Source organism: Apis mellifera, linkage group LG9, assembly GCF_003254395.2.
Source record: "Apis mellifera strain DH4 linkage group LG9, Amel_HAv3.1, whole genome shotgun sequence".
NCBI classification, from domain to species: Eukaryota; Metazoa; Arthropoda; class Insecta; order Hymenoptera; family Apidae; genus Apis; species Apis mellifera.
The window spans coordinates 2,797,278-2,816,751 of NC_037646.1; the positions used below are offsets into that span (position 1 = coordinate 2,797,278).

The following is a 19,474-nucleotide window of genomic DNA, read 5'->3' on the forward strand; positions in this document are numbered from 1 at the left end:
TTAGTTTTTGAAATTCGAATTATCAGGTACAATTATACAAATATGTAATATAAAATAACAATTGTGATGATTGGCGAATAATGTTTATAAGATATGATTATGATTATGATTCATATTTTGAACTAGATTTGTATTATCAGATTATTGGATGTCAGATTATGGGAATTTTATTGTAATTGAAAACTAATTAAACTACTATCAAAATGTGATCATGTGTGCGTAAAGATTGAATTTCCTATAAATGTATATCAGACATACATATATCTTGCATGATAAGTTGAAAAATTTGTACAAACTTTTGCATTTATATTTCACACTTAAGTTCAAATTGAAAGATTTATCATTATATCTTAATTTTTATATATTTTTTGAGATTTTAATATTATCGGATATATTTGTAAAAATAACTGAAATAATTTTTAAATATTTTTATAAAATTTAAACATTATTTAGTTTATTATTGTAAATATATTTTTTAATTTTATGATTATAATTTCACTTTTAAAACTTTAAATAATAAATAATATTATTTTACAAATTTACATATTATTATTTATATATTATTAATTAGCATTTATCTTTAATTTTGATGCAAAAATTAATAATAAATGATGATAGATAATGATCTTATTTCAAAAATTAGAGAATGCCGTATATTTAATACTAATATTATTAGAAAAATATCTAGTATAATAATTTGTTTTAGATATTGACTTACCTATCCCTTCGATGACATAACGATCCTTAGAACTCATATCTGCAATTTCCGTCACACTAACAACAATTTTCACACTCATTGTTACACAATTAGATGTTCACTGAATTGTAAACATGTATATATTCCGTACGAAATGATCAAACGTGATTATTCTTGAAAATTTTTTGTTTTTGACTTCACATGTAACTACAAGTTGCTGTAGCCTGTAAATTGTCTTTGTTGTTTCGAATAATTTATTTCATTATTTCAATTATTTTATATATCAAGATTTAAAATGCTCAAAATTATTATATACATATAACAATAAAAAATTTTTTTTTAATTGTAAGATGCATAACATCATGTTAAAATGAAAGTATAATATAGTTAAATACTTATTTATGCAGAATTGTCATAAGAATAAATAAATTTAATCATATATTTCTTAATGTTCTTTTAAAATCACAAATTCATATTCTCTGTTTTAATTAAACAATATTTTTATAATTTATTCTTTGATTAGTATTTAATTCTTTAAATATGTAATTGGTATAATAAAAGCTATCAACTGTTAATCAAGGTTTTTATTATTATACTATAATCCCAGGCACATTAGAAATAACGTTTCCTGCGGGCCATAGGATAACCTTGAATCTAGACGCAGCAGACAGTGTTACGTAAAGCCAAAGTTACGAATGCTGATTTTCCGGCTTCTTGATGATATAGACAGCCAGCACAGGTGTTTTGTTGTAGATGACATTGTAGCAGTTTCTTGAAATGCACGCACATTTTCCTTATAGATCATGTTTGCCTGCTGGCAATAACTATGGTTATTTTATATGGTATGTTGAGCTTTGTATTTTTTTATAAAAACTCCTGTTGAAATCAAGCATCAAAGAACGAATGTGTAAGAATACAGACAAAGAAAAAACGGAAGTACAATTACAAAATAAAGAATATGTACTTCTTTTGTAGTTTATTAATAAAAAACATTTCTAAAAAAACATTTTTTAATTCATTGTGCTATATAATCACACTTTTTATCGATGATTTTATTTTAATTTCTTTTCTTTTCATTAAGTCTTTAATGTCTTTTTAATTCGCGATTTCTTTTTTATTATTATAATTTTTCACTAAATTAAATAATTCAAAGAAAAATATGTTATAAACAGCAATTTATTCAAATCTCAATTTTAATTTGTATCACTTCTGAAACTTGAATTATTGTTTTGTAAACAACTGATATTGTTTACTATCTTCTTTTGTCATTTGCTATTTTATGTAATATAATATTATTATGTACATTATATATGTAGTAATGCTTTTAAATATTTAATTTTTAATATTTTAAAATGTAGTTTGCACTGTTTTCTTTATTTTCCTTCGTATTTTCTATTCATGTAATATATATATATATATATTGAAGTATGCAGTCAATCTTTATTAACTATTTGAATATATATATTGATATATGCTATATATATATAACAACAATATTTACACATGAAAATATTCGTTTTTTTTTTAATTGTGTAAAAGAAATTAATAATAATTCAATATACAAAAATAATTCACATAATAACTCTAAATATTTATATTTGAAAAAATCACCTTATCCACAGACTTGTTTATGTCTTCCTAGCTAAGGAAGAGGAAAACAGAGAAACCAGAAAAACCAGAAACAGATATAAAGAACAAAAAAAAAAAAGAAACACGAATTATTCCATACAACATGTGTTGTTCGTTTAAATGACAAGTATTTTCACAAAATGTTGAAATTTCATTATCGAATAATAATCCTAATAATCACGAATCACGTGGTGAACAACTACTATAACTTAAATAATAAAACTTAACGCATGCGACAGAAACTTCGGAAATCAATCACTACCCTACATACATCAAGCCGGATTTAACGTAAATGACAGAAACTACTGCTGCTCGTTCTTTCCTGTAATAATAGGTGCGTAGTTTGGTGGGGAACTAAAGGTATATTTGAGTGGGGATAGTGAAGGTGGGATAAACCTTTAAGAACTTGCAATAAAGAGGTACAAGGTAACCTCTGTTTTTCACGTTGTAATGTAATTTATTATATTTTTCCAATATTTAGTGTGATTATAAATATTTTAATTTTTTCAAATGATAAAAATTCATTTAATTAGTGAAAATGAAACATTGAAATCGTTATAAATAAAATAAAAAGTAAAAATATATATTTCTTAAAATCTTCAAATATAAATATATTTGATATAGAATATCATATATATTAATTAAATGAAATTATAAACAATTAAATAGTGATTTATTTTTATATATATCATAAAAATAAAATACATATAGAAATAACAAAAAAGTATTTTGAAAGATAAGCAAAATATTTATTTTTTTATATTTATAATATATATATATTTATAAATTTTGTATAAATTACAATTATTAGTAAAGATCATTGTGAATATTCTTTATAATGATTTAACTATTTATGAAAATTAAAATATTGAATATCTTATTAAATTATTTTGTTATGATAATCTATCATTCAATTTTCATTTTTATTATTATTTATAAATAATTTTATTTATATATTATTATTATTAAAAAATAAACGTATTATTATTATTAAAAAAAAATAAATGAAATTTTGTTTTTTCAAAATCATAATTTCAATTTGAATATGTAATAAAATATAATATTGTAATAAAATAAAATATATTTATTTTTTATTTTAAATTACTGATTCAATTAAAAATAAAAATTATATAAAATAAAATCATAGCTTTACATATTGATTGCAGATTAATTAATAAAATGTTAATGATATATTTTTTTATTTATTTAATTTTTTTTCTTAATAAAGTTTTTAATAAAGTTTGTTAATAAAAATTTAATCGTTATATACATTTTAACTTTGTTTTAAAATTTCATTATATTTCTAATTTAAAAAATTTCTTAATTATTCTTAATATTTTTTTAGAAGAACATCACGTACTCACACTACATTAAGTTAAAATGTATTTGACTGCATTTTAAAGATAATGATAATAATAGAAAATATGATAAGAAAAAGCAAAATGACCTTGAAAAAATGGCTTTTAAAATATTTTTCTCACGATATATATGATACGATAAAAGTGTATATGTTTTCTTATGTAGAAGTAACGGTGATTTTGAAAAAAAAAAAACAAATCTAAAAAACATTTAAATAAATAAATGTTTAATTATTTTAAAATAAATATATTTTTAAACATTTTGCAATATCAATTAAAATGATAGAAATATTTAAATATTCCGATTTTTTAATTGAGATATATATATCTATATTTGTTCATTATTTCAATTCATTTATATATATGTATTTAAAATAATTATTTTTAATAAATGAATAATTGAAAAATACTATTTTAAAAAAAATATACCATAAACATTCATATACTATATTATAATATTATAATTTTAATAATATTAATTCTAACATATATTAAAATTTTAACAATTATATAACTATTTTTAAAAAAAAATTATTTTACAATTTTCATTATTGATTGATAAAAGAAAAAAAAATTGAATTTCAAACTATATTGAAATAGTCCTATTAATTTAAAACAAATTCGATTATTTAAAAGAGAAAACTTCATAGAATATTTTATTTATCTATTATTATTTTTATATATATTAATTTATAATATATCATTTATATATATATATATATATATATACATACATATATAGTTATTAATATGATATTTCTATAGGATAAATCGTATATATATTAATGAAAACGTATACATTTTAATTTATATTTTATATTTTTATAATTTTTTAAGTTTATGAAGAAAAGAAAACTATTATTGGATTAATAAAATTGAAAAATTGAAAATGAATATAAAGAGAATCTCATACTCATACTCATACTCTCATACTAATCAATTTTAATTACAAAATAATTTTATAAATACGCGCTAAATTTATATAACATTATTTTTTATATAATATAATATTTATTATTAATTTTTTTTCATATGTGATGATCATATGTAATTGATTTTATTCAGATTTGATGTGAAAAAAAAAAAGATTATTTTATTATATAATAACTTGATTTTTATGATTCATGGATATTAATTAACAGGAAATCTGATATTATTTAGTATTATCTGATCAAGATTTTTGATTACAAGTTTTTTTTAAAAAGAAAAAAATCTTTGTTATTTTAATTCAATATATCTTAATTCAATATGAAAGTGTATATGCACATGTTCATATTTATAGTTTTACATAACATAATATAATCAAATTTATAATTACATTAATATCTGCTTAATTAACTTAGCTAACAAAATATTTAACTTAATTTTGTTAACTTTATTTTCTATAATTTCACATTTGAATATATATTTCGTTATTATTGTACTTGCTTATAACAGATTTAATTTAATCTGAACATTTTTGTATTGTGATATATATAGATACAATTTTAGTTATTTAATTATTTTATGTAATATTTAACAAAAAAATAAAGTAAATAATTGTTTACATTATTTTACGATTGATAATAAATGATTGATTGTTTACAAGTATTTTATACATGATGATTCATTGTACTTCTACATATAAAAAAAATCATTTCAATGATCTGAGATGGAATTTTACATATTTTTTTAAACAAAACTGATGAAATAAAGTGTATTATATAAGAATGAAGAACATTTTTTTACTTGAATAATATTAATTTATATTTACATTTAATTGTCTTTCTTCATACGATTAGAAGTCATTCTGTATATTATAGAATCTCGTCCTGGATCCATTTGTGAAATGGCAACTGTTTTTTGCAACAAATAAATAAAAATTAGAACAATGCTATACATATTATTAAAAATAATATAATAATAAAAATTACGTACTGCAAATAGCAAGAAGCGAAAAGACAAAAACAACTCCAAACCATAAGAATATGTTAAAGATGACAGGATAATCTTCTGAATATTTTTTTGAAAGATTGTACACCTGAAACAAAAGACTCGATATATAAAATATTATATTTTGTTACAATAATAAAATTGTAAAAATTCTCTTCATGAACTTGTTAAATTGCATTTATTATATTATATCAGCAATTGATATAATATTATTTTCATAAAAAACTAATGTGCCTATTTAAGTAAAAATTAAAATAATTATTTAATTTATATTTCTTAAATGATATTTATTTATTTCTATAATATGTTTCGTGCCATGTTTCATTATTTGTGAACCATGTAAAACACAATACAGTTGATGAAAATAAAACTTTTATTAGATAAATAATTATATATTATATTATATTATCCAAATAAAGATAAAAGAAAATGGAAATATAAAAAATTTAATGAAATTCAAAGTAATTTTTTTTTCTAGTTAAATTTCCTATAACTTTCATTCGAATTTAAAATACAAACGGCACAAAACATATTAAAAAGTATTATACTTTTTCATTATATAAAATCATGCATCTTACCAAATAATTGCATTGATCTTTCATCCATGATAAAATTATTATTAAAAAATAATTAAAAAGTGTTATGTAACTAACAATTTTAATAATCATTTAATTTGTAATTCACTTAACTTGAATATTTATATTTATTCATTATATGAGAAAATATTTTACAATAAAAATTAATATAATTTAAAGAAAACATCAAAGAAAATGCTATGATAATTTTTATGTTAGTTATAAACATAATATTGAAGATCAACTCGATATTTTTCAATAAAATTTTTTAATTATGTATAGATTGAATGCATCATCAAACAAAATAAAATATAAAAAAAATTTAACTTTCACGATAGAAATTATTTATTTTAACAATAATATATACTTGTATTATTTTTTTTTATATATTATTCGATTTTTTTTCAATTCTATACAAAAAATATTAAAAATTTTGCTTAAAAATAAAAATAAAATTTTCAAGATCTTCAATCTTTCTTGTTGCATAAAAATAGAAATAAATTTTTTTAAAACAATTTTCTAAAAATATAAAAAAAATAATTAAAAAATTATTAAGTTAAGTAAATTATTTTATTCCCATACGGATTGTTCGAATTTATACATAATAATTCATATCTGTAATATATAAATCGTTCAAGCTTAAATTAAAAAAAATCAACATTCAAATATCTAACTTATATCTAACTATTTAAAAATTAAATAATAAACTAATAGCAAAAAATTGATAAATATAGAAGCATACCAAATATAAAATAAAATATAATTAAGTATATATTTATATAAAATGCACTATTGGCAATAAGCATTCTAAAAAAAACAATGCATTCTAAAGCTTTGTGCAAGCATATTAATAATCTTTACAAACTGAAACCACATACATCCTTTACTTCAACGATTACATTTACATTCATTACGCTATCATCATGTAAAATGTTTTATGTCTTTCTTCCGGTGTTATGTGATACAGATGTGAATGTAAATAATAATAAAATATTTCAATCAATATAATAATATTGAAATAAAAGAAGAATGTGAAATAAAAACGAAAATATGTTTTGTTTCACTAATAGTAATATCTAACAATTACATTAGTTTTGTTGTTAAATATATAAATATAAAATTTAAATATATATTAAATAAACTTAACAAATTTAATTTACATTTTAATTTATATTTTTAAGATTTTTTTAGTACTATGATAATAAAATATATATGATGGAATGATAAACTTAAAAATTATATAAGTAAAAGAAGTAAGTGGTATCAATAAATAAAATTTTGTAAGTTATTGGAAAAATATACTAAAATATCATTCATGATAATAATATATGAAAATGTTTATTTAAAGATGTTTTTTTAAAAGTATATTACATTTTTGTACCCACGTAATATTCATTATTAATAACATGCCCTAAAGTTCTACTTGGATTTTTTATAAATTATATTTTGATTTATATTATTAATCTAATATATTCTATATCATAAATACTTATTAAAAATCATATAATTAAAAAAAAAATGTATATAAAATTGTACATATTGATTTCCCGTAATAAGACGACTATTGATAATAAAATATATAACTTTTATATTATTATATATATATGTATATATATTTTGAAACTAAAGAATATATATATACATAGTACTAAAATAAATGGAATATTTCTCAAATAAGCATTCTTATTTTGATATGATAAAATGCATATAAATTTTCAAATTGTAACTTAATTACAAATTAAAACTTTAGAATGCATGTTAAGGGGTTTATGATACCTGTCCTATATTTTGTGTATTGGAATATATTTTATGCTCCTTATTAGTCAAATCCTGATTTTCATTGTTTCCACTATGATCAGAATTATTATTATTTGCAGTAGAATTGTTCATTTCATCGGAAGATATGTTAGTGTTATTAGTTTTTAAATCCTCTTCTGCTTCTATTTTTCTGTTTTCTGGTTGCTCATCTCGCTATAAGTATATGTGTTTATGTAAACAACATTTGTATTATATATTATGTATTATGTAAACAACATTGCGTGTTAATTCAAAATAATCCAAATTTAATTTATTTTTAATCACAGTAGTTGTCGATTTTTCAATACAAGATATATGAAATATATTTAACCACATTATGAAATAAAATAAAAATAGAAGTACTATTTTTTATTATTTATACTATTTTACCTAATATTTAATATTATGACGACTACTGTGAAAATTCAATTAATATCGAGAAATTTATTTTTTTTAACAAAAAACATAATTTTTAAATTTTTGAAAAGATTTATAAAGATTTTATAAAATTATTTTTTTTTAATCTTACTTTTATTTATATATTTTTTCGAATTAAAATCATATATTTTTTTAATAAAACATTTCAATAACTTAATATGATAATACTAATAATTATATAAATATAATAATTATAGAATTATTTTTTTTGTCATTATAATGTCATTATAATTTATTATGTTGCTGAAGTATTTTTAAAAAATCCATTTTTAAATATCCTAATAATCCTATTTAAATTCTATCTTATGTAAATTTCTAGAGTTGGGATCTTAAAAGATAAAAAGAATAAGTTTAATCTCTTTATAAATAAAAAAAATAGAAAATATTAGAAATGAATTCAAACAAAGAAAATTTGTTTAATTTGTTTAATTTGATTATAAAAAAAAAAAAACAAAAAAAAATTGAAGAATGTAAACTTATTTGATCATTCAAAATCATTTTTTCTTGATCATAAAATAAAATATATATGTACATAAAAATTGATGAAAAATACTTTGAATTAATAAACTAATTATAAATAAATTAATTTAAAAACTATAAATATTCAAAAGTAAAAAGATTATTTAATATTTATTTATTTATTATTTAATTATTTATTTACTGATCAATAAAAAGAAAAAATACTAGAATAGTGGAACATAATAATAAATTAGTTATAATTTAAGAATAATCAACAGAAAAAAAATTAAATTAGGATTAAAGAATTATAGTATAAAAAAATATCAGGATAGAATATAATATCACTCAATAATAATATATCTAAGTATGAAATACAAAATAATAATAAAATTTAAGAAGTTCATTTTATCATTATAAAAGTTACCATTACATTTTATCATCATCAAAGTTATCCTTTATTTTTGAGCGAAAATTTATATATTATATATATTAATAAAATTAATAAAAATGTATATTAATTTTTGCGTGAGAATTTACAGCGATTATTGAATGAATATTGAAATTTGAAGAAATGTTCAAAATTTTGATAAAATAACCATTTTATAATAAAATAATTTAATTAATAAGAGAGTGTAATTTTTTTACATAAACATATTTAATATTCAATAACTTTTAACTAACATTTTAATTGTGTGATAATTTTAAAATTTTTAATATATATGTATATGTCAAAATCTTCGATCTATATGTATATATGAATGTAAACTAGATAATTCTTTATAAATCCTATTAACTTTTCATGCAATTATTCATAAATATATAATGTTCACTTTCATAGAAAGAGAAAATTATTGGGAAAATAAATTCAAAAACACATTAATAAGTAAAATAATTTATATATAATATTCAATGAATAATTAACGAATAATTAAGATTTAAAAGTAGCATAATTATATGAGTAAAATGTTTCATATTAATGACTATACTAATAGATAAGAAATATTTTACATGCAATTTAAGAATAATTATAATAAATATTCTTGTTCTGAGATTTTTTTTAAATTTGAAGTCGGCAAATTTTTTGCATATTTTTTTTTTTATATTTTGTAATTATATTTAGATATATATTATTATATATATTATAATATGATTTTGAATTTATAATATAATTTTTAAATTTATAGTATTGATTTTTAAAATTAAAATTAAATATGAAATATTTAATATAAATATAAGTATAAATATTTATTTTCATATACATAGAACAAATTAAAATGGAAAGTGTTATGAATTGTAATTAGTTAAAATATAAAAAATAACATGATAAGGTAAGTTTCATTTTTTCTTATAAAAAAGTTAATAAAATCAATGCATCACTTACAGTTTGTCATTGGTGCTAAATAACATGCAAGAAAATATTAATATATTAAATTATATTATTAGAAGATAGTTAATTATACACATATGTATAATTAAATACCTGTAATAATATTTTAAAATTAAAATAAGTAATAAATTAATTGTATTTTAATATTTGTTATTGAATAGAACAATGTTAAAAACTGAATTTTGTAATCTTATAAAAAAAATTAATATTTATAAAAATATTTTTGGATTAACTATTAAGTACTATATGTATATGAAATATATGTAATTTGAAAAAAAAAAATTGAATATTATGCTCTATTTGTATTCCATATAAATTTTAGATTTATATTTGAAAATATTTTATAAAAATTATATGATAAATATTTCTTGATAATTTATCATATATAAAAAGATAAGTTTTTAAATCATAAAATTATGAATATTTGTATTATTTATCTTATAATTTATGTTTTATATATTAACATGTTTTAAATCATGCAAGAATCTACTTTTTCAATTTTAACAAAATTTTCATGCAATCATATGAACATACCTTTTTTGCATTATTATTGTTATTATTATAGTTATTATTATTGTTGTTATTAAATTTTGAAATGTGCATCCTTTTTTCCAAAATAGATCCTACATTTTTAGTTTTATTAGCCTATAAAATATATAGGTGTTAGATACAATCATTAAATTCTAATACATGAAACTTTTATTAAACTTGCAATGTGAATACTCATTATTCACATAAAATAAAAACATTTATTAGTGACATTTTTAATTCTTTTACCATAAAATTCAGTTTCTACATAAAATATAGTTAGTTTTGATGTATAATGTTATATGTATTTCATTATATAATTAATTTTGTTATAAATTCATATTAATGAATATATGTTATAAAATGATATAAAATATCCTAATACTATAAACCTAATATATTTATCAACAAATTATCACTATATCCAACCCAACAAATAAGTGGGATAGGTACAGTATTTAAGAGAAATGTAGATCCAATCTGCCACCTTAATCAGCAATTTCTTCAATAGCTAAAATATAATATATCAAATATATTATAAGATCTAATATATTATTCAAATCCCTTCATATGGTTGCTATATTTATATTAAAAAATATTAAACATTACAAATGTAAAAAATTATTTTATTAAATAGAAAATTACAGATTATAACAATATTGATAATACAAATGCACATAAAATGCAGAGTTTAAAATTTTTCATATATAAAAATGTTTTTAAATTTATCTGTTTTCTTTATCTATTATCTGTTAATTTATCTGATTAACAAATGCTCATATATAATTTTATATATTTCATTAATATATTTTTTATATAAATATTATTTTATTTAATTTAAAATTAATAATAATTTAAATTGTTAGAAATGTTAATTAAATAATAATAAATAACTTATTTACTTTTGCTAATTGTTTACAAATCTTAAATTTAATGAGAGTAATATTTATATAAAACAAATTTATTTACATTTGTAATATCAACGTTGCTAAACCTTATACAAAAGACTATACTTATATTGCTAAATTTTATATTAAGAACTACTATATAATTCTATGGAAATATATAATAATTTTTCATTTTCTATAAGATATCATTTTTTTTCAAATCTTTTAGAAAATAATTTTCAAAAAATTTTAAAAAAAGTTAATTTAATAATCTTCAAACTTTGCATATTTTTAAATTTATATATAAATTATTAATTTTTAAAATTAATTTTTTTACAAAAAAGACAATAAGAAAAAAAGATTAAAATCATGTTTCATAAGATACATATATTAGCGATTACAATTTTCTGTCAAATTTTTCATAATTGAATATAGTATGCAATATATCCTAAAAAATCACAGAAATTTAAGTTTTTTCACAATACATATTTTTATATTTTAATTTTAATTTTTATTATTATAATAATGAAAATTCAAAATGATATATTATTTTTTAATTATATTATTTTTAAAAAAAATTTTCATAAATAAAAAATCTATCTTTCAAATTTTAATAAGAATTGTGTAATTATTATTAAATATACATATATTAATTTAATAGTATATAATTGCAATTTGTAAAATATTATTACTGTTAATATTAAAATAATTCATGTTAATGATAGTTACTTTGAACAATATATATATATATATATTTTTTATATAATATTTTTTTTTATTTTAATTATTTTAATTTTTATTTTAATTATTTTATTATATAAATATATACATATTTTTAAATAATATGCATTTTCTTGATTTAAAATCAATATAAAAAATATATAAATATGTTTTAAAATATAATAAAATAAAATTTATTTTTAATTAAGGAATTAAATAAAAATAAAATAAATTTGAATTATTATTATCAATTCCATTTGCTCTTTATTTTTCAAATAAATGTTATGTTTTAATTTGAAAAGAAAAAGTATAAAAAAAATTTTATCTTTTGTAAAAATATGTACATATTTTTTACTATTAATTTTTCAATATTATGATTTTTTAAATTAAAAAAAATAAAAAAACTATTAGAATAAATTACATTAAAAAAATCTCATTCATAAAAGTGTGTATTTCCAAAAAACTTACATTTTTATGCTTATTTAGTATACATTGCATTTAATAATTTACTTTTATAAAAAATAATAAATATTGATATAAATATATATTTTTTTAACGATTTATCAATTTTTTTTTAAATCTAATTGAAAAAATTAAAAATAAAATAATATTTTAATGTATATATATGTACAAATATGCAAAGTAAAAAAAAAAAAATCAATCTGGATTATTTCATATAGTATTTGAATTAATTCTTTTTTTGATATTTATAATTATAATGTTATAAATTTGTTTTATAAATCATATATAGTTTTAAATACAAACCGTATCTGAAGTATCCCGTTTTTGCCTTTCTAGAGTTACTGAACGGATATGATGTACTTTACTTGCATCATTTGTAAATGCCACAATTAGTACCTGAATTAGAATATTAATAGTATTTTATTTTATTATAATATGTACATTAATAAATATTAAAGTTTAAAAATATTATTAAAAATACTTTTTAAATCTTTACCTGACCATCATAAGCTTGAATAAATGCATCATGAATAACATTCAAAGCATTATTCAGCAATGATAAAGCTTCTCTAGAAGTAGTTGAATTGCTTCCATAAGCATCAAAAATAGGTCGCAAACCAGATATAACAAGCCAATAAATATCAGACTTTGAATCTGGTTTAATTGCTGAAGGTGCTTTTTTAGCAATAGCATGAAGTAACTGAACTTCTTCCAAAAACTTTTTATCTTCTTCCTTGTTTAAACTTAAAGCTCTTAAAGATGTTTCATCAATAGGAGTAGGTTTTAATTCTCCAAGTGCAGATTGTCCTAGCTGAATTCATATTATATAGAATTATATAGAAATTATTTTTATTAGTGCAATAAATATTAAATTATTTATATTTTATATTTATTATTATTAGTGCAATAAATATTAAATTATTATTATTGTATGATTATATTATATTATAATTATATATATTAATAATTATTATATTTTATTATATTTTAATTATTATATATTATTATATTTTAATAAATTTAATAATTAATAATTTTATGAAAATATATTAATATTCATTATTTTATACATTATATAAATATTAATGTATTAAACAATTATTAAACAAATAATAATAAATACTTTCATTAAAAACTCTTACTTTGTTACTCTTATTTTATTAAAATTAATTATTTTATAATAATACTTACAGCATCTAATCCATCACCTAAAGATATTCTCACTAAAGTATTATCATTATCTCTCTCTTCAAGACGTTCTCTAAGAGCTTGCCATGTAGTTTCTTCAACTTCATTAACATTTAATGGAAATCTTTTTCCTTTTGGTATATCTAAAGAATCCACTCCTTCTATTGCCACTACAACAACAGCTTCTGGAAGTTTGAATGGATCAGTGATAGAAATGCCATTCCATATTCCTCTCTATAACGAAAATGATAATATATAATTAAAATTTGAAATATTTCATAATATATCTGCAACAATATATATTTAATTTTATATTTAATGTAATTTATATAACTTTTTAATACTATTTGGATTAAAATATCGATTATTAATGAATAAAAAATATATAAAAGAAAATTTAAAGATGCACCAGTTTGACAGTGAAACCTAATGCAGCAGCTAATACTTCTTTTAGTAAGCTTTGTTCCACTTCTTCATTTCCATTGAATAAAACACTATTTGGACTATGTAAAACTACAAAATCTCCACTTGCTGTAACTATAATAATAAAAAATAATAATATTAAAAAATATTTTAATTTTGCAAATTATTTAAATATTGTACAATAATGTACAATTAAATGATATAAAATGAAATATTGTTTGAAAAAGTTACCCATAACTAATGCAGTTATAAAACACAAAAATAATTTCAACATTTTTATTTTAAAGAATATCTAAAATTTTAAGATAGTAAAAATTCAGACACTCCCTTAAATTCAATACGAATTCACAAACTGATCATATGACATTAATGTAATAGAAAGTTTAGTAGCAACAACATGTGCTGACATATAGCAACAATTATATGAACTAAAACGTGAATAACAAAATCATGTAGGTAATGTAGTATATATGTAATAGAAAGAATAATGTGTATTTTTTAGGTTTTTTTATTTTTAAAAATCAAAAGATTATTTTTTAATTTCAAAATATTAATAATAAATTAATATTTCATTTTAATTAAATTTTTAATTTTTCTATGAAAATAGATAATATTTACAGAACTGTTAGTTGTCGCTAGTGTAGTTTCTGGGCGTTAACTAAAAATATGAATAGCGATATACCTTCAATTCGTAATTTATGCCTGTCTCACCTCGTGACTACTTTATTGATTACTTTTGTAATCGAAATCGGGAAGTGTGTTAATCTGTTAAATGTTTGGCAAGAAGAAGCTACGTTGAAGCAATTTTATTTCTAATCGTCTTTTTCTGTTTTACTTAACAATTTTTTTTTCATATTAAATACAATTTTTTTTTTTAACCTAATAACTTATTGAAATTTAATATGGGATCACTTTTTCGAAGCGAAGAGATGACCTTGTGTCAACTCTTCTTACAAAGTGAAGCAGCTTATGCCTGTGTTTCAGAACTTGGAGAACTTGGCCTTGTACAGTTTCGAGATGTAAGTATAATATAATTAAAAGATGTAAAATATTTTTGAATTTTTTTTGTCATTTTTATTATTTCAATAAATTTTTATATTAGGATATCTATTCATAACTTAAAAAAAGAAAATAAATAATATTTTCTTCAAAATTATTTAAAACATAATTTTTAATGAACAGTGATATTTCATATATCTACAAATAATTATATATTGATATAAAATTTTTATTTTTGAGTAAGATTCAAATAATTTCTTAAATCAAAATATCTCACATATTTAATTTATTAATTAAAAAGAAATAATATTAATAATATATATTATATATATATAATATTATTTTATAATTTTATTATTTTATATATCAACTTGTGTTTGTATAGCTTAATCCTGATGTTAATGCTTTCCAACGAAAATTTGTTAATGAAGTACGTCGTTGTGATGAAATGGAACGTAAATTACGATATTTGGAAAAAGAAATTAAAAAAGATGGTATTCCTATGCTCGATACTGGAGAAAATCCAGAAGCTCCACAACCCAGAGAAATGATAGATCTTGAAGCAACATTTGAAAAATTAGAAAATGAATTACGAGAAGTTAATCAAAATGCAGAAACACTTAAACGTAACTTCTTGGAGTTGACTGAATTGAAGCATATACTTCGAAAAACACAAGTTTTCTTCGATGAGGTAAGAATGAATTTATTAAAATTTTTATGTAAAGTGTTTATGTAAAATTTTATACTAGAGCTTAAATATGTAAAAAGTATAATATAATATTTTTTTAACTTGCACGAAAAATAAATAATGTATATTATTACATATGTTTACTACATATTATAACAAATATATACATATATGTACTACTATTAATATATAGCATAGGGAATGTATAACATTTTTATAACTCTGTAAATAATGATTTTAACAATGATTGATTTATATTTAAATGTTACATAATTAAAAAAAAACTGCATGTTATATTACTGAATTTTATTTAATTTGTTATATTGTGATTTTAAGCATGTCTTCTACTTTTTAAATAAAAATCAAATTTTTAATGAAAAATATTGAAATAATATTAAATATTGAAATTCATTTATTACATAATATAAACTTAATATTTTAAAAAAATTTAACTAATAATTATATAGAAATTGAATAAATAATTTAAAAAAATTTGAATAATATAACAAAATGTTACTTGAATTAATTTTTGTTAAAAGCATTATTTATAGAGATATTTATTTTAATACACATATGATGGATTTGGATAATGGAAATAATTTTACACAATAAAATATGGTAAAAATCATTTAATAAAATTGTGATTGAAGCTTTATTTCTTCAATTATAAAAATTAAAATATTCAATTTATTTAATTGATAATAATTAGTCATTAAATTAAAATTCCATTCAATTAACTAATTAAGAACGTAAAATAATAGATACTATATAAATAATGTATCAAAAATAGTTTTATAGAAATTATAAAATTTCATAATATTCAAATTTAATATAAAATTAGTAAAATTATATTAATCTTGCATAGCAATTGAAATTTAAAAAAATTAAAATTTTTTTAGCATATAAGCAAATCCGTATAAATAATTAGCATATACAAGCATTACAAATTTTTATGAGAGATTGTACATATTATAGTATTATTAATAGTATTATTAATATTACTATATATTATAGTATTATTAATATAGTACATATTAGTATTATTATATGATGAACTGATAAAATGATTAGTTATTATATGATTATGTGAATATATATTATAATTATATCATTTAATGTATTATTTACTTTTTTCTTTTATAAAATTTGCTTATAATTGCCTATAAAAATAATTAGAATAATCAGAATAGAGTATAAATTAATTATTTATGAACACAAACTAAAAGATGAATTGATTTTTTTTTTCATTTTTAATGTAACTTTATTAAACAAGTTTGACAATTGAGTTTCTATAATTTTATAAATGTATATAAATTATTAAATAAAATTATTATATATATATATATATATATATATATATATATATATATATATATATATATATATATACATTATAAAATTTGAATTCCTAAAAAGTTTTGATATATATTATTATATTCATTATTGTTCACTATTGAATTATTGTGTCTTTAATATATTTTATTATGAATTTTAAAAATGCAATTTATGTAATAAATAAAACAAAAAGCTTCAATCAAAATTTTATTATTTTCATTTTCACTTTATTTTTTCATATGAAACTATTCTTAAAATTTTTTTACAAATATAGAATTAATTATGAAAAAAAGAATAAATGTATATCTCTCATAATTATTTTATATATATAATTTAAAAGTTTATAAAATAATTGATCCAAGTTTTTTCATATATATGTATATGAAAAGAATTTTATAATATATGTATATATTATAAACTTTTAAATTAAAATTGTAATAAATATATATAAATAAACATATGTATTATTATTTTTATTCACTATTCTTAAAATACTTTTAAATATATGAATTTTAATATTATTAAATAATTAAAATAAAAATAAAATTTATATAAAAATAAAATCAAAAAATAGTAATAAAAAATTTTTAATTTTTAAGAGAGATATTCATATACTCTATTTATTATAATACATTATATATACACATGTAAATACACAATTATTTCATTATTAAATTGATTTTCAAAAAATATATTAATGAAAAGTTAATTTCATAATTTTAACATTTCGTAAGTAAAGAATTTTACTTCAAATTTTTTTGTAATTTTTAATTTCAATATACTACAATAGTTCTTTTTTTTAAATGATATATTTTTTTACAAAGAAACGATCAATAAAAATAAGATACAAACATTTTCAAATATTATAGATTTTTATTTCTTTAACTAATAAAAAATTACAATTTACATATACAATTTTATTATATATATTTGCAATTTGAATGCAAATTGAAACAATTTGTATATTTAATAAATAAATATTTTGTATAATTAATTTTATTATGAAAAATATTGTGTGATTATTTACAATATCTTTTCAATATCTTATCTTAAAAAATTCTTTTAAAAAAATAATTTCTTTTAAAAAAAATATTAATGTAATAATTAAAATTGGAAAAAATTTTTGAAAAAAAAAATGTTTTTATGTATATCAAATTAGTTTTTATGAATGCAACTTTCATTAAAATATTTTTTGTTAGATACATATTAATATGTTTTATAAATATCAAGATAATATGTTCTTAATAAATATTAAGAATAACAATCAAAATTTTAAAATGTATTAAAATTCAAAAAATTTCGAATTTTCAAATCTCAAAATTTTATTATTTTTGAAACTTTTAATATTTCAAAAATAATAATTTATATAAATATTAATATATAAGTATAATAATTTGTGTAATTTGTGAAAGTGTAAATATTGATAATATGGATTTATACTTATTTAATTAATCTTATAATACTTATTAATGTAATACTTATTAAATTAATAATCCAATTAAATTTAAACTTAAAATTTTTTAAATATATTTTTTAATTTATGATATTATTATAATAGAAGAAAAAATGAAATATAAAAATTTACTTTTTTACAAGTTAAAAGAAAAACTATTGTATTATTATATACTATTAGTTGATTATGAATTTGAATTTAATTCCTTAAGAATAGATTATTTCATTTGATATAATTTTGATATATAATCCATGCTAATATAAATATAATTATTAAGAGTTTAAAGAATTTCAGAATTCAAAAAAAAAACATTTTGAAGTATTTTGAGTTTCGAGAGTTTTTGAAAATTTCGAAATTTTATAAATTTTGGATTCGAATTGCGAATTTAAAAATCAAAATTTTCTATTTCTAATAAATATCATTCATATATATGTTCAATGAGACATAAAATGAATAATAAATTTTAACAAGTATTAAATAATAACAGATTTCAAATATTGACACCTCTTGGAATATAAA

General features: G+C 17.3%; 3 protein-coding genes across 8 annotated transcripts in view; 1 reads left to right on the forward strand and 2 right to left on the reverse strand.

Moving 5' to 3' along the window:
* Positions 1-964, reverse strand: part of LOC724177 — a 76,866-nt gene extending 75,902 nt beyond the window's left edge. The window contains exon 1 of one of the 2 annotated variants that reach the window (XM_006558166.3): positions 719-964. In XM_006558166.3, the coding sequence (XP_006558229.1) occupies positions 719-797 (79 nt within the window). In that variant the 5' untranslated portion in view covers positions 798-964. The remainder of the gene's footprint in view (positions 1-718) is intronic. The other variant, XM_006558167.3, reaches the window with a different exon arrangement.
* Positions 965-4,906: 3,942 nt separating this feature from the next.
* Positions 4,907-14,868, reverse strand: LOC552228 (renin receptor). Of its 2 annotated transcripts, XM_624605.6 has the most exons (8): positions 14,712-14,868; positions 14,467-14,594; positions 14,061-14,291; positions 13,366-13,680; positions 13,173-13,265; positions 7,968-8,162; positions 5,602-5,704; positions 4,907-5,519 (listed from the first exon to the last, which is right to left on the reverse strand). In XM_624605.6, the coding sequence occupies exons 1-8, from the start codon at positions 14,752-14,754 to the stop codon at positions 5,440-5,442; spliced, it is 1,188 nt and encodes a 395-aa protein (XP_624608.3). In that variant the 5' UTR covers positions 14,755-14,868; the 3' UTR covers positions 4,907-5,439. The 2 variants fall into 2 exon arrangements, with proteins under 2 accessions (XP_624608.3, XP_006558237.1); XM_006558174.3 differs by lacking the exon at positions 7,968-8,162 and having other exon boundaries at positions 14,712-14,867.
* A 284-nt stretch (positions 14,869-15,152) lies between these two features.
* LOC727630 (V-type proton ATPase 116 kDa subunit a) overlaps positions 15,153-19,474 on the forward strand; it is a 35,233-nt gene continuing 30,911 nt past the window's right edge. For all 4 annotated transcript variants that reach the window (XM_026442920.1, XM_026442923.1, XM_026442924.1 and 1 more), the window contains exons 1-2: positions 15,153-15,499; positions 15,865-16,170. In XM_026442920.1, coding sequence (XP_026298705.1) covers positions 15,383-15,499; positions 15,865-16,170 — 423 coding nt within the window. In that variant the 5' untranslated portion in view covers positions 15,153-15,382. The remainder of the gene's footprint in view (positions 15,500-15,864; positions 16,171-19,474) is intronic.